The sequence below is a fragment of the Tenrec ecaudatus genome, chromosome 10, assembly GCF_050624435.1.
Source record: "Tenrec ecaudatus isolate mTenEca1 chromosome 10, mTenEca1.hap1, whole genome shotgun sequence".
Taxonomy (NCBI): domain Eukaryota; kingdom Metazoa; phylum Chordata; class Mammalia; order Afrosoricida; family Tenrecidae; genus Tenrec; species Tenrec ecaudatus.
Window position 1 is genome coordinate 60,800,635 of NC_134539.1, and position 24,250 is coordinate 60,824,884.

Genomic DNA, 24,250 nt, shown 5'->3' on the forward strand with positions numbered 1-24,250 from the left:
GTCAATCAGGTCATAGCCAATAGGGCCCCTTTATGGGCATGGCCTTCTCCCGAGGATTCTGAGAACTCCACTCTTTCTCTGCTGACTCCCTGTGAGGCATCCTGTGGAGAAGACACAGGGAGAGAGGCTAATTGAGCCAGAGCCCTGGAGCCGGAGAAGCCACATGAAAAACCCTACCAGTGCTGAGATGCTCACAATGCCACTGGATCCACAAGACACCCCACCCACTGGCCGGTGGTCTTTCTGCATTGCATGTGTTTCTTAAGTCTGAAGAGGATTTTACAGATTGGTATTGGACCTATTGGCTAATATCAGACTTGTGGACTCGGACTGGGTTGGGATGTTTTCTCAATATTGAACGGCTCTTTATATAAAGCTCTTTCTTATACACATGAGTTTCCCTGGATTTGTTTCTTGAGTCTTTCTCTAGTCTACCCGAACTAATACACCCACATAGAAAGTGCTGTTGGGTCAGTGAAGTGACTGGCAGAATGAATCTCTCTGGATCCGGTCATTTCTTTTGGATCCTTCCCAATGATAAATAGATGCAGCAGATCATTGAAATCTCATTTTAAGAAGTATCCTGGAAGCTGTTATACCAAATATATATATATGAAATCAAGATAACTAAAGTATGCCATAAACTTAATAATGACACTAAACAAAAACTTGTAAGGTGGACAAATAATTTTATTTTGTTCATGCAAATACATGTCAAGTACTGCAAACTTTCCATCAATTTTCTCTCAAACACTGAAAATCATGATGCTCTATTCTGTGAACAGCCAAAGCTACTATCTCTTCACTTCAGTGCTACAGCAAAAACACACAGAATTCACTCTTTGCTATTCACTATCATCACAACCCTCATTGTTCCATCTCAGCCCTCCCCCCATATACAAGCCAGATAAGCCCTAGCCTTTCCCCATTTAATCCTATTCCTATAGCACAAAGGGAAACATTACAATTTGGAAATTCAAATTGAAATAAATGGAATAGAATTTATTCCCATATATAGTTCCCATTTCATTGTACAGAATTATTTTAAATTATAGTTTTAAATAGAAGCTGAGAATATGCCTTAAAAATGAGCATTAAATCCATCTTAGAGATGGTGCCTGCTTTTTACATGATGGGTGTACACCATCTTTAATTTCATTTACATTTCAATCGAACAATAGATTTGAAAAGAAAATGTCTAATACAGACGTAAAAATATTCACACTAGAGCTTCACAATCGGTTGTACAATTGACAAACAGGCCTCTTTTCCCAAACTTTCCGTCTAAGCAAATTTATAAAATGTATCAACGCAACAAGAAAAACATTTCTCTTTCACTTCCAGGGAAAAGAATATGCAATAAACAGTATAAATGCAGACAGCAGTTGCTGTAAGCTAACCACGATACTCCCAAGTGGCTGTACAGTGGGTATGTGCAGTACAAATAAAAGCCACATGTGTTGTATCACAACTACAGTATAATTGTTTGCCCAGCTAAGAGAATGCATGCACTTCCATGCCTTGGGTTATTAAAGTGAGGCCTAATTCTTGAAAGGTGGATGGAATATGTGCAAATGATCTTGGCTTTTGGCAGTACTAAGTGCAGCCAGTGACTACGTTCCACTGGTTTGGGTATTTTTTTTAAGCTTTTATTAAAACAAAACAAAAACTGCCAATTCCAGACTTGAGGGAAGAACAGCTCTTGGAGTAAAAATTGGACTGCACTCCAGTGTGGGATATTCTGGTCTGTGGCTTTGACTCACTCCTTGTATTTCCTTGCCAGCAAAGACATACAAAGAAACTGCTAGTGTGAAGGAGTTACTAGCAAATTTATTCAATAAGAAGAAAATGGGATACTCCTTGAGCATATTCATCTGTGTTCTGCTGTGCAGAAGGGGTCCCTATGTAGGCGTAGGTGTTACAGTTAGTGATCCCATCAAGACTCTTCATTCACTAAAACACAAAAGTTCTTCCAGGAAGCATACATAGTTGCAATGCAACTTTTCCTTTAATGGTCAGTTAGTTACCAATAATGGTACAGTCTGCTCAGAAGCAGCCGGGGAAGAAATACAGATTCAAAACTGAAATTACACGCGGAATCTGATCTTTATCAGTCTTATCCCTATTAACGAAACAAACGTGGGCTTAACACCTAAAATGCAAAAGCTAGATGATTTTTAAAATAACTTTTCTTCCAAATGTCTAAATTATCTCATTTTCAATTCCTACAAATTACTATGCATCCTATAATTTTCTTAAGGCAGCACATAACATTGGGGTATGCTTTATATACTTAACATCAACTTGAAATTTGAGTGAACCAGGCCCCTATAACTGGAAAATTTCAGTTCTAATAGAAGGTTTCTTTCACTATTCGCTTACTGTAATAAATACCTTCTAGGTAAATAATCAGGGCCAAAGGCCTTATGAATTACCTTCTCTTGAAAATGCCACTGCACAGGGTGCGTGCAGGACGCTGGCTCATCATATGGTATTCAAAGTAAGTCAGGGCAGCAAAGGCAAAGGAATCTACTTTGCGCAGGTACCAACTAGATGAAATATATGTGCAGTTTTCTCAAAATTTATCAAATGAAATGGATCATAAACACGAACTACCACTGTGAAGTCCAGAGTATCTGAATGAGACACATATACTTCAAAATGGGGCTCCGGAGGGGGGAAAAAAAAAAAAGGAGGAGAAATACATGACTTTCCTGCTCTCCAGGCAGCAGCGTACATTTTCCTGATTATCAGACCATAGGCCGGGCATGCACATTAGTTCAACACTGCAGGTTTGTTCTCCTGTTGCTTTGTCTCTTTTAACCCCAAACATGTGAAGCTCACATCAGGTTGGCCAAAGGGTTAAATTATAGGCAATGTCTCCAAACCTAAAAAGCCGTATCTTAGATCTGATGTGCAGCTGCTCTTTCCTCCATGACATCAGGGCTACCCTTTGGAAGACGGAGTAGGTAACCTACCGTGACAAACAGAACGTGGGAAAAGAATGCAATACACAATAACCCCAACACAGAAATCGTTCCTATGCTCTCAGTGAGAATGAGAGTGAACTTTGAAGAACTAGGAGGTATTGTTTTATGGGATCACCTGCTGCAAGACAAGCATTATTTCATATGAATGTTCTGAAGCATGCCAATAAGATTGGCAGGTATATACATACACTGATAAAAATGTAATTTCACTGGACAGGTAGGCAAACACCTAAGCAGTTTATCCCAAACCCCTTCTAGCAGAGCACAGCCAAGTTTCAAATTTTCAATTTTAAAATGAAAAAGATAGGTTAAATACACAAGATCAATTTATGTAGTATATATTCACCCTCGGAACGTGCTGAAGATGTTTTTATGTAGCTCTGTTGCACAGAGGGCTCTTTCCCTGAGGGCACATAAGGAGCTCTCCAACTGTTAATAGGTCTCTATTTTGTAACAAAATAGCAATTTTAAAATCTTAAAAAAAAATACATTACCTTCAACATGGAAGATCTCACTATTTAAATATCCATGAAATAGACATACTGGTTTGCATATCCTTTTTGGAATTACAAACAACAAATAAAAGTACATTGGAAGCATTTCAAATGTAATAAGCGCATATTTATAGAAAGGTTCTGATATAAATTATATAATAATCATGTTCTTGAATATCCTATGCTAATTTAAAATGTCATAAATAAGTTAATGTAACATGGTTTAAAACTCTTGTTCCTATTCACTTCAGGTAACAGAGTGAAATAAATAAAACGTCTTTGTAGGGATGGGGAGCACTGGCCATATCCAAAGGTACAGTCTAACCAAAGGAAAGGAAGTCAAGGCTACTGAGCATTATGCTACAAGCAAACATCTTCATACACCTGCGTATTCAATAAATGTGTAAGATCTTCCATACTGACACCAGAATATCAAAACTACCCCCTTTGTTACTCAGGTATATTTACAACGAATCAGTCACCTATGAGCATGTTCATTAAGACAGGTATCAAACACCAGTTCTTTACTCATTCTGATCAAGAAATGTCAGGGAAATGTCAACCCTCCCGCCCCTGGAAATGTGCACAAAACTTTTTATCAAAACCTTATCTGATATAATGCTGTGGTTTTGTAAAACAACGAAATAGCTCAGACGACCAATAACATGATCCTGTTGAAGCATCTTGCTAGCAGGAGGAGCCCTTACATACAGTACACCTGGTGAAAGGTCAGCGTGGCTTAAAATATTCCAGTACAATTTGCAGAGTAAACAACTTCACAGAAGTTAATTTAAAAATAACAAAAGTCAAAGTAATCTTAAAGAAATGAGGGAGGGAAAACAAAAAGACAAACGAAGGTAAGATCCCGAGAAAGGAATGCCCAGCTTTTGTTTTCAAAATGTTACTGAAATTCACGCTCCAATGAAACACCTCCCACAGTCTTAGGCATGAATGACTGAACGTACTGCACACTTTCAGATGCAAGTCAACACAATTTCAGTCACATTTTAGGAGGACAAAAATGATTCATGTCTTTAAGTATGAATAAAGGTTAGCCAATGTTCTATTATTATATGGTTCATAATCTTCTCAGACATAAAACAAGCAAAATCAAACCTGAACATGAAATAACAATAAACACTAGTTAACCAAGATAATGCGGTGAGCATACACATCAATTCGTTCAAATGGAAAACCCAGCAACACCATCTTGTTAGTCAGTGCAAACACTACATACAGGGTTTTCTCACGAAAGCTGAAAGCACCTGATTCTTTTGCCAAGTCATCCGATTCAGCAATGTACAGGCTTAAATCTGCATTTAAAAAACTGCCGTTACATTAGTGCATAATTTATCAAAATTGTAAAAACGATTCTGCATAACTTAGGAGAATTTAATATCTAGTACATCAGCTGAAAGACTTAGGCACTTGGTTATATTTTTAATTACTTACTTCAACAAGTAGCCTGTGTATAAATATTAGTAATAATAAAGCAGAAACTATCCTTGAAAAATGGAAATTAAAAAAAATTTTAAATGCTACAGATAAAAGCACTGCACCACACTCCTACATATAATGCAGTAAAGAAAGCTAGTGTAACCCTGTACACTTCTATAGTAAGAAAGCCTAAGTCCACTCTCCAAGACTAAAAAAGAAAATCCATGCAAAGCCCCATGACAACAGATAAATAAAGCAGCTGGAATGAGATGGAAATTTCTCTCAGTGAAACATAAAATAGAAATAAATAAGTTAATTAAGTCTACTTTCACTAGATGTATCATTGTAGGATCCTGCTAGTTAATAACTGAGTTGTTAATTTTCTATAGAAGCCATTTAGACAGGAAATGGCTCAGTTACTGCACCGGATTGCTACAAACTCATAAAAAGCTGCTTGAAGCTTAAGTTAAATGTTGTCCAAATTCCAACCACTTCTGGAAAGTGAACATGTTATCCTAGTAAAGTAAATTTTCTTTTTTTTTTCTTTTCAGAATGCTAATGCAAGAGGGCCTGAAGTATCAAAGAGTCCACAGGAAATGGATGCCCAGTAATATCTTTTTTTTAAAAAAAATATACATTATATAATATATATTATATATATAAAAAGCTACTGTAAATGCTTCCATGGTGTGGTCACAAATTTGAAAGATGAACCTCCTTTCAGCTGTTAACCATCTTCCCATTTGTAACAGGTTTTAAAAAGTCAGTTTTATCCTCAGACATAACATGAGTTTTCAGGATGAGGCTGCCAACACTGGCGGATGAGGTGACGGGGAGGCAACTTGCACTGCTGATGGACACTGGATGGGGCTGGCTAAAGCAAGAAGTTACCGGCAGAACTGTTTTTTGCTCCTCCCTGGAAAAAAAAAAAAAGACAAAGAAGACAAGTTAACTTTTAAGTGAAAACTTTTATAACTATACATGCTTCATAAAAGTTTCAGAGCCCAGAGCAAAGGTATGTTTTTATTTACTAAAAAACTGAGTGGCTGCTAAAAAAAATTCCATTTACTAAAAATTACAATAATCAAAATACTGCTTAATTTAAGACCATACAATCACATTCAAGTGACACCAAATGTGGAAGGAATAAGCACAAGAGAATCAACTAGAAATAAGTGAGCACACTGGATGCATACAGCACAGGAATAGGTAGAGATGTATACCCGGTGAGAAGGGACAGATGTATCCACAGGTACGTGAAGTACAAATATCTAGATGCAGGGACATAAACTCATTGAAGACATAAATAGGAATAGTTCACAGATAAAACTAGTTCCAACACTAGTTTTCTGGTCTCATGTGTCAACTCAAGTCAACTGGCTTAACATATTCACTCCCAAAACAAACCTACTACCATCACGTCTATTCCAACTAAAGGGACCCTGTCCAATGTCTCTGAGGCTGCAGATCTTCATGCGAGCAGATAGCTTCATCGTTCTTCCTCAAAGTGGCTGCAGGGTGTGAACCAATGACCTTGTGATTATAGCAGTCCAAAGCCTTTTCAAATAGGAATATAGCTTGCTGTGTAAATACTTAACAAGAACTCAAAAAAGAGGGTGGAGGTGGGTTGTTAATGTTTTGAAACTGACTGTGGTACTAATTGTACAATACTGCTTGATGTGATTTAACTATGGAATGATATGATATCTGTATTAACTCCAAAAACATGGTTTTGAAACAATTAGTGAAATAAAACTCAATTATTATTTTTAGTAATAAAGAAATGGCAACATTAAAAGCCAGAACAAATCTTAACATGACTTTAAAAATGGCAAATCTTTAATCTAGGTTTTAATCCTCCACTTTGTAGTCTAGAAGTTTGCCTACCAGGTTGGAGAAGAGCATAAAGATTAACGGTCATCTCAATACAAAGCAAGTTTCAGGGTACTATTATGGACCACATTGTTCAAATTTACTTCTCCATTCTTAAAACTCTAGAATGGCCAAGTCCATTTGGTCTTATTATATACGGTCTTCCGCTCTCAGCATCAAGTCAAACATGTGCACCTATTTCAGCATCAAGTCAAACACTGAATCTGTTTCTCTTTAAATAGCCCTACCCTATGCCCAGTGGTTGTGAATTTTCTGTCTAACACTCACAGAATCACATGGTCTTCACCTAAACTCTGTCTTTTCTGCTCCAGTGGCTCCTTTTGGTGCTGCTGGACTGGATGCCCATTTTCCACTGCTGTTCCATTCATCAACTGATCATTTTGAGAACTGATACCAAGTTGTATGTCCAGGATCTCCTATGGAAATAAAATCTATTAATCCTTAAGTGTGGAAGTATTTTACATTTTAATTTCTAATGGAATGAAACTTCCTGAATGTAACTGTGGTACTTACTTCAATTTGTTCACCTTGTCCATCAGGCTCATCTGTATCAAGTGCTGAAAGCTCCAATTCAATATCCCTATCAGGCTTGGTATCTGCTGCATCTTCTGTATAATCACTCTGTAAAATAAATAAATAAATATTCATGGGAACTGAGCCTTCCCTTTGAAATCAAAATAGGAATCCCAAAAGTTAAGAATTAATTGAGGAATCTAGGACCACAAATTATTATTTCTACTATAAGTTTGAAAATTATCCAACAGATAAAGGCACAATAAGCCGCAATAAGTTACAGCACGAGCCAAAGTGCACCAGAACCAAACATAATTAATACAAGCTGAGTTTGTTTCTTTACCTCTCCATTTCTTAACTCGATTTCCTTGCTTAGAAGATTTAAAGCAAGGTGACGACCCTCATCTAGAGAATTCCACTTCTGTTGCATGGCCAGAGCATTGGCCTCCCTCTGAAGAAGCAATGAGTTACTCTTGGCCTGTGGGGTGTGGGTAAAAAGCAACGTTAGCTTTCAACAGCCATTCTAAATTCTAACAATTCAAATCTGAGTGACACTGAACCTACCTGCTGAAGTTCAATGCTCAAAAGGTCTCCAGTACTGGAATGCTTTCTATGACCAGACAAATCAGTAACAACGAATCTGTCCCTTTAAATAAAAATATTTTTAATGTAATATAAAATAATAACTACTATATATATTTTATTTAATAAAACAACCCTGCAAGTCTCAGTCATCATTCCAAATGCAACAGAGTTTGTTATTTGTTATATAGCTTAAGTAAGCAAAACACTTCATGAACAACTGGACGTAGGATTTGTACTGTGAGGATACACACAAATATGAGAAGATAGAAGCCTAAAGAATTAAGAGCAAGCAAGAAAGCAAGAAAGCGCGAGCCAGTCCGGGTGCAGCACAGCACGGGTAATACACACAACTTTCCTCTAGCTCTTTGTTGCTTCCTTTACTCTACCATCACGACAGCAATTCTACCTCGCAAATGGGATTAAACTAGAACATGCACGCACTGCTACAGAGAAAAGGCCGCAACATAGGCAATCCAGGACAGATAAACCCGTTAGGGCCAACAAGGAGAGTAGAGATGCCAGTAGGATTAGGGGAGGATCGGGGGAGAAAGGAGAAACCAATCCCAAGGATCAATCTAAAACACTCTCCCAGGGGGATGAATAATGGAATCGTGGGTAAGAGGTGACGGAGGATGATGCAAGATATGGAAAAAAAAAATCTGTAACTTATCAAGGGTTCATGAGGGAGGGCGGGTTGGGAGGGAAAGGAGGGGCAAGAAATGGGGAGCTGATAACAGGGGCTCAAGTGGGAAGAGAATGTTTTGAAAATCATGATGGCAGCATATGTGTAAATGTGCCTGCCACACTGGAGGAATGTATGGATTGTGATAAGAAATGCAAGAGCCCCCAATAAAAGTATTAAAAAAAAACACACAATAAAGTATTATTTAAAAAACAAAAAAAGAATTAAGAGCAACATTACCGTTCAATATAGTGTGCTGATGACGTAGCCTCATTGCCATATGAACTCCATCTTGAATCAACAGCATTAACATAAGGAACATAATCTATAGGGATGTAGAAATAAACAATTACAAAGGTGAAACATCAGTAATATAGATGTAACTTTTCAAAAAAGATCTGTAGTTTATCCTATTGCCATGTGATGCCAATTAAACATCGAATTCTAAGTTTCCAGGGAAAAGTTCTATACCTAACCCACAAGGTGAAGATTTTAAAAAGCACAGTGCCTACAATAAACTCAGGCTACGCAGCAGTCGCAAAGGTTACCTGATACACTGATGGGTTTAGTGGCGCTTCCTTGGGAAGCAGTGGCCTGGACGGGATCTGTGGTATGGTAGCCTGTGCGAGAAGATCTGGAAATCGCACCCCATTTTGAGATGATTGGCCCATCACTGAAAGGAATGATTGGGTCTTCTTCTTTTGTCCTCCTCTGAGTTTCAAATAAATGTACTCTTCTCTTAACATCTCCACTGTCCAAGTCCTGCATAAACCACAGAAAGTCGATGAAAGGACTCCAGCTAACGCAAGTGCATGCTAGTAAGACACTGAATTACGTTTTATGGTCAAATTTACACTAGATCTCAGTGATAACCCACCGTCTGTTTTCACCACCAAACTATGCTCATAAAATTTAAATATTACATGCAATTTACTTGGCACATGACCTAATTATAATCTTCCTGCTTACAGATGATTTATTTAATGTTATTAAGATAAAAGCATTTAATCATTCTCAAACTTGAGTGATCATGCATTATTCCCCCTTCAAAATCATACCATTAACACCGCATTTGAATTAGCAATTACATCTTTGGGCTCTGAATCGATGGCATTTATACAGGAGCCTATGGTGCCACAAGACCAGGGAGAATAATGGGAAAGATGATCTTCTTCAAATTTTGTACCACTCACACTCTCGGAGAACTGATGGGGGAGAGGAAGGGAAACAGGCAAATTAGTAAAAACTTCAATTTAAAAACAACTAGTATCAAGTAACTATTACAAAATATACTGAACTTTACATTGAACAATCATATTTTCAATAACTAATAAACTGTCATAAGCAACAAAAATATTTATAGTAATTTTACTTATTAATAGAAAATAATATGCTTTGTTTTTTCTTAGTTCTTTAAGTAACTTATACTATAAAACTAATCAATATGTATTTATGCTATGCATCACACATGGGAGGGTGGGGAGCAAGAAAATAATACATGACTACTTCATACTTTTAAGAGTTTATAGAAATAATACATATATAAGATATAATGCAAATAAGGAAACATAAATGATCAATCATATAGTATTAAAGTAGAAAAGAAGGCTATGGTCCTAGAAGGGGAAGTGGATACATTTTAAAGGTATCCTGAGGAATGATTACTAGAAGACAGGAATACTACTAGTTGTAAAAATCATTAACTCTTGTATCCTAAATATACAGATGGGTAAACTTAAGACCGCCCCCAACAAGGCTAAGTAACTTGTTCCAAGTCACAATGGTATCCCCACAGCAGCTCTCAATCTGCGGTTGGTATGGATGTGTGTGTGCGCTTCCCATAAAAAGATAAAATATGAAACCATTCTTTCCCTCCCACAAGCTGGTTAGCTCTGTCACTGTTTCAAGACGTTCTGCTGCTCTGAGCAGTCTGCCACCTGGTGAGACGTAGCGTGACGTGCCTTTAGAATTCTGTACTTCACTGGAATGCTTCTGTTTAAGGTTACTTCAAAATTATCCAATGGGCAACAAATGTACAAATGTGTTCCACACAATGGATGGATGGGTGGGTTGTGATAAGAGTTGTACAACCCCCCAATAAAATGATTAAAAGAGATAAAATCCTACAAAAAAATAAAAATTATCTAATGGGAAGAAGGCACATAACTGAAAAAGAATTGACCATAAGTTGGTATTTGTACTGAGTGATGAGTAATGGAGGTTATTATATTATCCTGATTTTGGAATTTTCAAAATGAACAAACAGATCAAATATTTTTCTTATAACTTCTGAGTGTGGATGGTATGTAATCAGTCAGAGGAAATGGTTTTAACAATATAAAATGGGCTGTTCTAAATTTAACAGTACTGAAAACACAATGGTAAAATCATGCTCACCCCCCAAAAATTTTCATGTCAAGAACAATAACTAATAGTGATATAAACAGCATAAATTATACAGTAAGTATTCCTGTACTTCTTATAAAGTAGGAAGGAAATGACTTAGTGAGGATCAACTCCTAGGCGGAATAATCTTGGACAAATTACTTAACTTCTCTGGTAAGATTCCTGACCTACAAATAGGGATAATAGTTGCCCCCTAAAGTTTTTAAAAGAATTAAATAAAACCGCATTATGGAAATGTTTAGTACAGTGCCTGGCACGTGTAGGTGCTCAATAAATGATAGATATAAATCTCATTATAAATAAAAACCATAAAAACAATGAGAACTATGATGCTGGAAAGACTGTGAATCTTTGGGGAAAAAAGGAACATACCCTTCAATGATGCTCTTTAGAGCCTTACCCCACCTGGCCATGCTGACAGTGTTTGCTGAACTCAACTCAGCTGCCACCCAACCACGGGTACATTACCAACATCTAACTGTCCTGGTTTAGTTGGAATCAGTGCTGTGAAGGCGGCGGCTTGATCTACCCCTGCAACACCAAGTGAGTAACCTTTCTTACATCAGCGCGAAAGTCTACACTGAATAGCGGAGAAGGCGGTGTTGGTGATTGCGTAGCCACAGGAAGAGTTGAAGAGACAAGAGGTGCCTTCTGAGTGTGGTACTGTGCCCACTGCTCTGGCTTTCTTCTTATCTGCTCCTCGAAACTGGTCTTCAAATGACCACAAGGTTCCTAAGGGGATCAAAGAAACGGTCTTCATCATCCAGAGGGAAGTGCATGCATTTAACTGTCCTCTGTGCAAACAAAAACATCGCACCATTTTGTTAGGACCAACAAGCGATAACAAAACAGGTAGAGCTGTCGCCACTTGTCTATGTACTACTCTCTTTTTTCCAAAGAGGACAACGTGTTTATTCACTTCTCTGGTTTAAGAAGGGCACTTGTAAAGATGTGGTGAAACTAGAGCTCAAAAAGGGCCCTGTGCTTGTTATTTTGAAGATCACTCTCTACCTCTCCACAAGTGTCCTGTCCAAACATAACATGTATTGAGCATTAATATGGATCAGGCCCAGTTCTAAGAGCTTTGCTTTTCTCTAATTAATTCCTCGTGATAGCCTTATGAGGTAGGTACTACTATGGTTTTCAGTAAATAGATTAAGATAAAAAACAGGCACAGGGAGGTCAAGTCACAGAATTAATAAGTGGGAGTGCCAAGACATATACTTTGGTGACTTCATTCCAGAGAGAGTGCCCTTCATAGCACACCTGTTTCCATTATCACTTACCCTTGGTAAAGGCACAGTTGTCCTTGGCTCACTTGGTGGCTGACAAGCCACTGAGTAATACCCATCTAGTGAGTTATATCTTTCCCGTAAAGGAGTCTGGTAGACAGACGAGTGCATCACATCCATTGGAGGTAAAGAATTACTTCTAATAATGTCATCTCGTTGGTACACAGGTGGACGCCAGATGCGCCTGCTGTCGTACACAGGAGCATACATTCCAGAAGGAACTGGAGGAACCGGTCCATACGGCTGTGGAGGAGGTTGGTAGGGAGAAGAATTCATTCGATCTCGCGGGGAAAATGTACTGTAATGATCGACATATGGCACGGAAGCAGGTGGGAGGGAGGACTCTGGAACGTTATTGGACCTCACAAAGCGAGGAACACAAGGAGCCACACCAGCTGGTACCGTTGGAGGTGGTGGGTAGTATCCTTGAAAATTGGAAAGAGGAAGATTTATTAAAAGATGTTAGTAAAATACACCATTGTTTACACCCAACGCAGTCTTTAATTCCTTTAACCTGCTTTGTAAGGAATCTGTTTGTTTTCAGGACAGGACCATGTGAAACTATTTGATACCTTGTTAAATTCCAAGCTCTAAGCTCACTGCCACTGAGTTAATTCCAACTCATAGTGACCCTATAGAACAGAGCAGAACAGCCCCTGTGGATTTCAGAAACTTTACCTCTTTATGAGAGTACACAGCCTCATCGGTCTCTTGCGGAGGGGCTGGAAGATTGAAATCACCAGCCCCTAACTCCTTAAAAATCCACGACAGTGCTATAACAGATAGTTGGTAAATTCCTTTCTAAGACATCTATTACTACACGGTTTGGATTAAATAATAAGATAGATACCTATTGTCTTCCCCCCTCTGTTGTCTTATAAAAACTTTTTTTGTTCTTAGAAATAGCAAAATACAAATCAATTCAATAATTTCTACAGGTTAATGTTGATTACATTCCTCAAGGTGGTTAATTAATCATTTTTATCTTCCTTTTCTAAATGGTTCCTGTCCTGTTAACTTAAACACACTGCCCTCCTAGGCTTCATATCTAATCTTGTGAGTTGCTATTATGCTTGGTCCATAAAGTGCCCACCTGTCATTACTGCCCACTTTAATCAGAGCTTCTACAGACAAGTTCTAACTAATGGGGGAATTGTGGAACAAAATTTCAAATTTTCAAGGAATCTAGACTTCCTGGAGCCACTGAGGTTGGATGAGCCTCTAAAATTATTGCCCGGACATAATCATTATACCTTTATCTTGAACCAAGAATAACCTCTGAAGTCTTCTTTAAACCAAACAATAGTTTACTTTAAGTAGTGGAAAAAAAAGTTTGTCTTGAGCTTTCTTTGTGCTCTTGAAGAACTATCTATATCGGATCAAATTGACAACAGACCATTGTTCATTGTTCAATAACCTCTTTCAAAACCTAGAAGCTGTGTAACGTCTTTCAAAAAATACATACATGTACATTTATAAATAAAAGACTTTGAAGAGAGAGAGATAAACCACCCTAAACCTCCTCTGTTGACCTTACATTTAATCCACGGGAATGACAATCTTAAAACTAGCGATAACAAGAATTTCAGATTATTAGGGTGGAAAGAAAACAATGGGGTCAGGTAACCCGAGGGATTTTTTAGTGTTGACATTCTTACATAAATTAACCTATTTATCTAAGGGTAACATATGTGAAAATGTAATATATTATTTCTAAAAAAAATCTATTACTTACCTGTCTGTGGGTATTGTGGGACTTCAAAGGGTATCTGAGTCCTTGGATCTTGAAAATACTGAATGTTTTCAGAATGCTGAGGATATAGTGGTACTCTAGTTACAAATGGGCTGGATTTGGGAGGCACAGAATTCAGCTCTGTTCCAACACTAGGGGGCCCAGCTGAGGTAGCTGCGACATTACTTACAGGAGTCTTGGGTGGAGAACCAATTTTACTAGGGAGAGAATTTAACAAGGAGGGAATAAATCACTATTAAGTCCTTCCCCAAAGTAGTTTTTCATAAAAATACATAGCGAAATCATTTATAGAACACATCTTACACACTTCTATAATGACAAATAGGGCATGAATTTCACTACTACCTTACAAGGTTAATTCACAGGGTCACAGACTTAGGTCTCATTTCTGGTAATGGCAACAGGCAATTCAAGTAAATCCATTTTTACTGTTTTAAGTAAAGATTTTCATACTGAAAATTTCAAAGCACATTCTGTTTAGTTGGTTCCCAACAGAAACAATATAGTCTGCCAGTAAAATTCTTTGGAGGCAAAGCAGACAAGACATGGAAAGAACTGTTTTATTAAGAGTGAGATTAGCTGAAACATATATTCTGGAGAAAAGGCCAAGTCTACATATTAACTGCTTAATATATCCCCAGTACCTCCTCCATTCCCAGTATTATAGTAGGCAGAAACAAACAACAAACATACACAAACTCACTGTCACTGAGTCAACCACGGAGAGTCATTCACAGTGACCCAGCAGACTAAGTCAAACTGTTGCCATGGGTTTCTGAGACTGTAGCTCTATACAGGAGTAAAAGCCATCAGCTGGGCATGGCTGGTGGCTTTGAATAGCTACCATGTGACTGGCACTAAGTATTAACTGGATGAATGATATAGTTCTGCCGCATTTAACGGATGCAAAATACATGTACCTTTTTATCATGATCCCATTCTTTCCCCCCACCCCCCAGGCACAAATGATTTTTTAAATGTTTTATTAGGGGCTCATACAACTCTTATCACAATCCATGCATATATCGATTATGTAAAGCACCTCTGTACATTCACTGCCCTCATCATTTTCAAAGCATTTGCTCTCCATTTAAGCCCTTGGCATCAGGTCCTCTTTTTTCCCCCTCCCTCTCTATTCCCCCCTCCCTCATGAGCCCTTGATAATTTATAAATTATTATTTTGTCATATCTTGCCCTGTCCAACATCTCCCCTCACCCCCTTTTCTGTTGTCCGTCCCCCAGGGAGGAGGTCACATGTAGAGCCTTGTAATCGGTTCCCTGTCAAAATGATTGTCTTTGTTGAGTCACCAACTAGTTTTTTTTTTTCAAACTAGAGAAACACTTTTAAAAATGGCATATAAGTGAACAGGCTGCCTTTAAGTCTAGCCCAGAAGATTAGTCTAGCAGCTATTTACTTCTTTGTGAAACTGCATATTAAAATATAGAAATTAACCAAGGATCTATGGGTGATAACTCTATGTACAAATGCATTTTTAGAGTTTGCACATATTTAGGACCTTAATTATATATTAAATAAGTGAAATGCAATAAAGGAAAAATGATTAGACTTTTCTAAGAAAAAATTAGCATATTTTGGCCAGTTGCTACAATCTAGACATTGTACTAAATGTGTACATAGATTGCCTTTTGTGTCAAATGTATATTGTCTTACGTCCACAAAATTTGGATTAGTAGCACTCTAAAATAGAAAATTCTTAGAAATATGTCAGAAGAAGCGTCAAGCTCTTCCAAACCTTCAGACTATAGGGAAGGCTCATTTCCAGTCACGTTCCAGTCAGCCAGCTAGACTACTACAGCAATAAAGTGCTCCTTTAAACAGTCTCTCTCAGCCCTATAAACCTACCCCGATGCTATTTCCTATACCTGGAGGTTCCTTCCTTCCTTCCTGGCCATGCTTCTACATCTAACCCAAGTGTCATTGCCAAACCTCTTGGAAACCTTAGAGCAAAACTCTGCTATTGTACCTTTTAAGATAGTATATGTTCACACGTACAGATGAGAAGATCCTTAGAGGCAGGAGCTACATAGTTAATCTACACTATCTATACCAACCAGACTGGTGTTTGGTACATTATAGTTAAAAATATAATTTTTGAATGAGTAAGGCTGGGGTTCAGATTAATTTTTAAAAGGTTTTTCTCAATATATATATTTTTAAATTGGAATAGAAATCACATACCATTAAAATTTACCCTTTTAAAGTGTACAACTGGGGTGGGGGGTGTTGATATATTCATAAATTTGTGCAACCATCAACACTACCTAGTTCCAGAACATTTAAATAATCCCAGGAAAAAAATTCTTTACCTATTAGCATGCACCACTCACTCCAACCACTTCCAGCAACTACTAATTTACTTTCTATCTCTATGGATTTCCCTATTCTGAATTATATAATACATGGTCTTTTGTGTCTAGTTTCTTTTACTTAGCACAAAGTTCATGATGTATCGATGCGATACTGTAATAATACTATATTCCTTTTTATGGCTGAATAATATTCCACCGTATGGACATAAAACAGATCCAAGTTTTTCTATTTCCTTTTCTGACATCTTTTCCTAGATTTCTCTTAGCAATATAAAATTTCTTGTCCTTTAATACAATTTCCGTCTCCACACTATACCATAAATTCTTAAAGGCAGAGATGCCTCCTACAGAAGATTAAGAAATCACTTAAGAAGTGCTGACTCACAAGTAGAGAATATTAATCTACACATTGTTTATGACATGAAATTGTTAAAAATTTCTGTGAACCAAGCGTACTGCATTGTTCCTAAAACAAAACAAAAACCACACTCAAAGCCATCAAGTTGATTCCAACTCATAACGATCCTGTCCAGGACCAGGTAGAGTTATGGCTTTTAAGATTTTAAATCGTTTTGGTTTTTTTTAGTTCAGAGGTTGTTTGTTGGCCTTGAGGAGTGTTTTCCAGTCCAGTCTGTTGGGGCACCACGCCCTGGCCCCAAAGCCCACCTTCAGCATTCCCTGGGGACCTCGCCGCTCCATCCCCTTGCTGTTCTGCTATTCCCCTAGTGTTTTGCCTCGGTGTGGTGGGAAGATTTTAAATCTTTACAGGAGTAGATAGCCTCATCTTTCTCCTCAGAGCGGCTGGTGGGTTTGAACTGCTGCTTTCAAATGGGCAATAAAAACTGTTCATGCCCTATAGCGGTTTAGAAACATTCCTTAATGCATCAACTTCTTTTGCCAAATTAAATTGGCAAACCCAGTAACAACTCTGAAATTCAGTAATAATACGAACAATGAAAATTTGAGTTTATTGCACTTTGCATTTAACTCATTTAGTCCCCATAACCAACTCTTGAAAGTAGATATAATTATAATTCTAACTTTAAGGATGAGTAAAATAAGGGCAGAGATCAAGTAAATTTACTAAGATCAAGTGGGAAGCAATAAGCCGAATTTGAACCCATGGAGGTTGGTTCTCTTCAGATCAATTATGCTCATTTGTGGGAGCCATAGGTTGGGTCCTAAGAAACGACTGCGTAATTGAAGGGAGTCAATAAAGACAAGACAAAAGGTTCGGGGTGCTCACCTCTTCCATGAAACCAGGCCCAAGAGGGAGAGTGTATTTTTTCCCACCAACTTATATAATGCTGGGGCATGCAAGCCTCCCTAGCTACAGACAACCACGTAGGTAACAAAGTAGGCTGTGTCCTAACCTAGATGTTCCTGAGACCATTGGGGGAGTAACCTAACCTAACACCACTGCTGGGGGCAGGAAGATGGGGGTTGACAGTCCCCTGAGAGGGGAGAAAAACAGCACCATGTCTGCTCCTATAGATAAGGCTGCTGGCCATACAATAATCAGCCATGTGCTTATAGGAGGTGTCTTTCAGGCAGCTCTATTATGGGAAGATGTTGTGGGGATGATTTTTAATTAGGAGACTATGACTGGGACGTGTCTCCAACTCACAAATGTGAAGGGCTCCCTCCATCCAGAATGCTGGCCTCCAGGCGTCTTTAATCATGAGCACAGAGAATCTGTCTGCATACCCTCTCTTCCCGGTCCTCAGTTTCCCACACTCATTCTAGTGCAAAAAGTGGAACTGCTCTACAGAAGCAGCGGCTGGCGGCTCAGAACTTCATCAGTTTAGGTCTCTACTTATCGGTAGGTTCCTTTGCAGCAACTCTTTGGAATAAACCCTAAAGTTCTGCATTTGAAGACAATAAAACCCTGAGTGGAAGTGACTTTTCATGGTCACAAAAGTAATCAGTGGCAGAGCAAGAACTCAAACTTCATGATACCTAGTGGCTTCTCTACTACACCAAATGTTATGCATTAAAGTCATGCCTTGCTTTAGGAAAAATGAAGAGTCAGGCATTTCTACAAAGGATAAAGAACGCAAAGTCATCATTTTTATCAAATACCTACTTTTCAGTTACAGACTCTGCAGTGGGCCCAGCAGCATTCTGACCATTAGTCACAACTTTCCCAACCTTCTTCACAGTCTCCAGAACTCTCAGTGTACTATCAGTACTACGTGGGATTAGTGGAGGAACACTGTTTTCTGCATTTGAAATGCCATTTGCACTTGGAACCATTTTCCCCGTTGGTTCAGTACTTCCTATGACAGAAATGACATTTCCGGCTGTGCTTGGGACAGTGTGGTTTACGCCACCTTTATTTAGAAGAGGAAACGTCCTTACAGTCGCATTGATCTTTTTGTTCCGTAATCGATACCTGTTTCAAAAACAATCAATGAAGCAATGAGCATTTTGCTAAATCTCACTCTGAAAGAGAAAAAAGGCAATAGGAAAACATTTTACAACTCATTCTAAAACTAACATGACTTTAAATGATAGAACTTTAGTATTGTATTTTTCAGATTTATTTATGCGTAAAGTAAAAAAAGCATTCAGATTAAAGACTTCTCTAGTATTGTTTTATTTAAGGTTACTAGACATAGTATTCTAATGTACGATGCAATTTGATCTCAGACTCCCCCTAAGAAAACCAGTTTGCATAACAAAAATTGCATTATAATGTAGTTCTAGTCAATGTAATTTCCAATATTTTCAAGTGGTGAACCATTATATTACATGAATAGAAAATAAAAGTATATATATATAAGGGTTAAAATGACATATTTCTAAATTAACCCAACATTACATAATCAAACAGATGGTCGTTAAATAGGGTGTTGGTGATCAACAGTGCTTTTACAGTAACTCCCTATGTAGTCCTGCAGTATCCACACATAGCTTCATTATTCCATCTTTCTCTCTCCTCTCTGGGATTACACACACACTGGCAGAGGCAGGTGAAGTTCAATAAAAATGTTCCCGTATCAAACTGGCTGATGGTGTAGCGATAGAAAATTAAGTAATAAAAAAACAGGAAAAAATTAGGTGATAGCCAGTTTACCAATGGGAAATCAATGCTTACTTTGAGCACAAGTACACCAAGCCGGGTCAGTGACAGCAAAGGGCGCAGAGATCCTTGTGCCTTGCCCAACACGTTCTTGGAAATCAGCTCTGCATTCCTCACCTTCAAAAAAATTCTCTCTAGAAAGATCTAGCTGCTGCTTGTTTTTGATTCTCAAACAACAAATTTCAGGTGCCCCAAAGTTCGTAAAATCACCTTGCAAGCAAAACCAAAACAAGTTCCACCACAAGGCTAGCCCAGGTGCTGCTAAAAGAAGGGTGTACAAGTAGTCAAGCCTCGACCCAGAGAAGAGGGGCCACGACACGGCCGACCTCGGTGTACCCAGAGGGGGCAGGGGCATGCACAAGAACATGAAACGTTCACTCACTTCCTTGTCTTTCATTGGATTTTGCAGAAAACACACACACTAAAACGTGTCCAAAAAACTCTCATATAAAAAGAGAGAAATCCTGGCCCATCAGACTTGGAGGAGAATATCCCCACTCTGAACAGCCAATGGTCAGAGTGGACAATATGGCTATTCCCACTACGAGACACGCTGTCCCTTGATGGCCCAGGGCCCTAAGGGGGACAACACTGGAGACTCAGTGTCGAGACTAGCCCAGACTGACCCTGTGACACCGAGGCAAACCCCTAAAAGCATGCGGCAGAGCAACCGTGGGAGCAGAGCAGGGAGTCCCCAAGGAAGTAAAAAGGACAGACTCTGGGGCCAAAGTGTGGTACCCCATTTGACCTGACTGAAGGATTCGCCTAGAAATAAAAAATCAGACCTTGAAAAAAACAAGAGAAAAATACCTTCCATAATTACAATTTATGGACAACATTGAGAATAGTTTTCATGTTGTACCATAATTAACCACTAGTCTTTTCCAAAATTTCCTCCCCACCATTAACATACACTCAGTGACTCCCACTCTGTCTCCCTTGCCTGATAATCATTAATATTTGGTTTCTATATATTTGCTTATTCCATGTAAATGAGGTTATACAGTATATTTCCTTTTGCAAATGACTTATTTCGCTCACCATGTATACAAGGGTCATCCATGTTGTAGCATGCTGAGAACATTCTCTTTACAGCTACACTTTATTCCATTTTACACATATAAAAGTATGGGTGTTTAACATCCACGATAGAGTCTGTGAAATGGGATGTGATGTGATTTGGATGTTGTGTGAACACCATGTTATGAATTTATTATATATATATGCATACATCCTACAGATACCTATCACAGTATTCCCTGTACAAGCTCAGTAGTGCTTGGGCTCTCCGAGTTTATGACCTTGCACGTGTAACTGACGGGCTTGCCCCGCTCTCAGAGCCGCCCCAGGGAGCCTGGTCAGAACGGGAGCCTCCAGAGAGCAGAGCAGAACCGAGCTGCTACAGCCCAGTGCCCCCTCACAGCCAGGCTGCAGCTTAGCAGCTGCTGAAGACACTGACGGAGCCTGCTGCCAGAGTTGAGGCATTTCTTGGAGCCCAGCCCTTCCAAACAAGTCCACTTCCTGGACACATAAGAAGTCTGATACCAGAACAGACATTCTACATGTGACACGCATACTCATGTCACGACAGTAGTGCATACCTGCACAAACCACATTTCGTTTACTCATTCATCTGTTGGTAGACATTTGGGGTTTTTATAGTTTGGCAAGAAGCTCTGGTGGCAGACTGGTTTAAGGACTGTGCAGCTAACTGCAAGGTGGTTCCAAACCACCAGCAGCTCTAGAGGAGAAAGAGGGAGTTTTCTCTTCCCATTAAGAGACCCACAGAGCAGTCCTACACTGTCTTACAGTGTTGCTGTGAGTTGGAATTGGCTTGTTGGTAGTGAGTTTTTGAGACGACACATTTAGGGCATTGTGCTACACAAAATAGAAGTGTGTGAGTTTCTGTTCGCTTTCCCGCTTTCACTTCTAGGTATAGACCTAGAATGGAGGCTGCTTGGACTAATTCTATGCTCATTTTTACAAGAACCACCAAACTGTTTTCCAAAATAAACCAAACCAAACACACTGTCATCGAGCTAATGCTGACTCGTTGTGACCCACAAGAGCGATACCACTTCACATTCCTCTAAGCAACAAGCAAGGGTTCCGGTCTCTCCACAAACTCCTCTGCACTTGCTGCTTTCTGTTCCCCAGTTCCCCTTTCTTAGTGCTAATTTAATAGAGGTAATATTTTATTGTGGTCTTGATTTGCAAGTTCTAAGGGCTAATGCTTACCTATGCTTTACTGATTACACAAAAGCATTTGATAGTCTGGATCATAACAAATTGTAGATAATATTGCAAAGAATGTAAATTCAAAAACACTAATTGTGCTCGTGCAGAACTGTTGTACATACACCAAAAGGCAGTCAATTGGAAAGAACAGAAGTATACTGTATGGTTTAAAATCAGGAAAGGTGTGCACCAGGGTGTGTCCTTTCAGTATAGTTACTCACTCTGAATGCTGAACAAGTGAAATCTATGACAAAGAATGCTACATCAACAAACTTCCTTGCTTGCTTGCTGAAAATGAAGAGGATTTGAAGCATCTACAGAAGAAGATCAAATACTATAGCATTCAGTATGTATTACTGTTTAACTTAAAACAAAAAGCCCCATGAATGGGCCAATAAGCAAAATAATGATAAATGGAGGAAATATTGACATTATCAAGGATTTAATTTTATTGGACCCACAATCAATGCCTATTGAAGCAATAATCAAGATATCAAAAAAAAGATATCAAAGGTCGCATTAAATCAGGCAAATGCGCTGAAAAAGACCTCTTTCGAGTGTTAAAAACAAAGGTGTCATTTTGCGGGATAAGGTGTACCTGACCCAAACCATAGTATTTTCCATGACTTCATAGATATGTGAAAGCTTGATAATGAATAAAGAAGATTGCAGAAGAATGGGTACATTTCAACTATAGGGCTGGCAAAGAATACTGAAAGTACACTGGACAGCCAGACAACAAAGGAATGTTTGGAAAAAGCAGGCAGAATGCTCCAGAGTAGGGATGGTGAGACTTTGCTGTGAGGACTTATTACCCATGTTACCAAGAGGGACTCACCCTTGAAGGAAGACATCCAGCTGGGTAGAACATAGGGTCAGGGAAAAAGAGGAAGACCACCCATAAGGAGAGAGACTGACAGTAGCTGCAAAAATTTGGCTCAGAACTAGCAGAGACGGTGCGGATGGCATGGAGGTTCTAGTTTTAGAGGGATCTCTAAATCGCAAACAACTGCCAGCGTCTAATCGCAACGAAAGCTAATGATGGGGAGCATCGCTTCATGTGCCAATTGGCCATTTCATTGTCTTCTTTGATGAACTGTCCAAGTCCTTTGCTCATTTTTAAAATACATTTTATGCTTTGTGAAGATACATGCAGTAAAGCGCCTTCCCATTCAACAGTCATGATGAATAGTGACATTGGTTACATCCTTCATAATGTGTCAGCATCCTCAATATTGCTGTAATAGTTGTGTCCTACTGACTTTAAGAGTCCTTTGCCTCAATCTTTATGCTTATGATTTAGAATAGTGTCTATTTGATCTTATATAGATTATTTTCAAAAATATAAAACTTGAAGATGACAATCTTTACCTTTTGATCTAAACTGGTACTTAATTTAAACTGTTATTTCAGAGGATAATTTAGATTCAAGGTTTAAAGAGCAACTTAAGTTAATAGTCCTAGGGGCTCAGTAGGTTCAATAAATCTAGGCGTTTTAAGAATCTGAACTTCTGTTCTACATTCTTTCTCCTTTCCGTAGGGATCCATCTAGTAATGGGAGCTGAGCACCATGCAGTTCTGATCTCAAGGTAGAAGAGGAATTGGTTTCTGGAGTAAATTAATCCAATAGTCTGGTTTCTTCTCTTCTTGGGTTCCTGTCCTTTATCTTTTGTTCCAGCTGAATAGTGATAGTTGTCTTATTTGCCCAGCTGTAAGCTTTTAAAGCCTCAAATGCTACTCAGCTATTAGGAAGTAGAAGTATATTTTGACAACTGTCTCATGAAACCATGACCCTAACCTAGAGAACCAATCTGCGAGTTGGTTGGGGAGGTAGTTAGTGTATTGTACCAACCTGGCCGATAAACACATGTGGGGTTAATTGAAGGTTGGAGGGATAAATGGCTCGGGGAGCCTCGCCTTTTTAGTTCTCTGGTCTCTTGTTTTCTGATGGTCAGACCAGGATGCAGCTGCCTTAGCCAGTTCCCTGCTTTAGCTGGCAACGCTCACTTCCTGCAAGATGTACCTGAGGAGAAGCCACATGGTCCTACGCTGATGCAGCCCTGGGTGCTGGAGCAGCCATGTGGAGACCCCTGCCAGCGCTGAGATGCTTACACGTTCACTGACTCGGCTTTCCACCTGCAGTCAGCATCATTGCATCTGTTTTGTGAGGTGGAGGAAGACTTTGTGGATTGGTGTTGGGCATATGGGTTAATGTAGGACTTGTGGGTTTAGGCAGCACTGGGTTGGGATGTTTTCTTGATGCGCACTTAACCTTTATATAAAACTCTCTTATACACGAGTTTCTGTGGATTTGTTTCTCTAATGTACCCAGACTAATACAGTTGGTTATGTCTAATTAGTATCAGCGTCACCCATTCCCTTAATATCTTTTGCTTTGGGGTATTGTTCTTTGACCATTTAAAAAAATGTTTATTGGCATATGATCACATAATCACTCAGTTATTTTAAGTTGTTCAATCATCACCCAAGTCAATCTCAAAACATGTTGTTCTCATACTCACTGTTAGCTCCCATTTCCCTCCACCCTTCT

General features: G+C 38.8%; 1 protein-coding gene across 4 annotated transcripts in view; it reads right to left on the minus strand.

Annotated features, from left to right (window-relative positions):
* Positions 1–682: 682 nt before the first annotated feature.
* The window catches only part of RC3H2 (ring finger and CCCH-type domains 2), a 54,002-nt gene continuing 30,434 nt past the window's right edge, over positions 683–24,250 (minus strand). Inside the window, exons 10-21 of one of the 4 annotated variants that reach the window (XM_075560452.1) lie at positions 18,463–18,771; positions 14,028–14,242; positions 12,287–12,717; positions 11,562–11,732; positions 9,683–9,799; positions 9,143–9,356; positions 8,835–8,919; positions 7,892–7,973; positions 7,671–7,805; positions 7,328–7,435; positions 7,082–7,230; positions 683–5,837 (exon numbers count right to left, since the gene is read on the minus strand). In XM_075560452.1, the coding sequence (XP_075416567.1) occupies positions 5,642–5,837; positions 7,082–7,230; positions 7,328–7,435; positions 7,671–7,805; positions 7,892–7,973; positions 8,835–8,919; positions 9,143–9,356; positions 9,683–9,799; positions 11,562–11,732; positions 12,287–12,717; positions 14,028–14,242; positions 18,463–18,771 (2,212 nt within the window). In that variant the 3' untranslated portion in view covers positions 683–5,641. Of the gene's footprint in view, positions 5,838–7,081; positions 7,246–7,327; positions 7,436–7,670; positions 7,806–7,891; positions 7,974–8,834; positions 8,920–9,142; positions 9,357–9,652; positions 9,800–11,561; positions 11,733–12,286; positions 12,718–14,027; positions 14,243–18,462; positions 18,772–24,250 lie in introns of those variants that run through there. The other 3 variants (XM_075560451.1, XM_075560453.1, XM_075560454.1) reach the window with 3 other exon arrangements.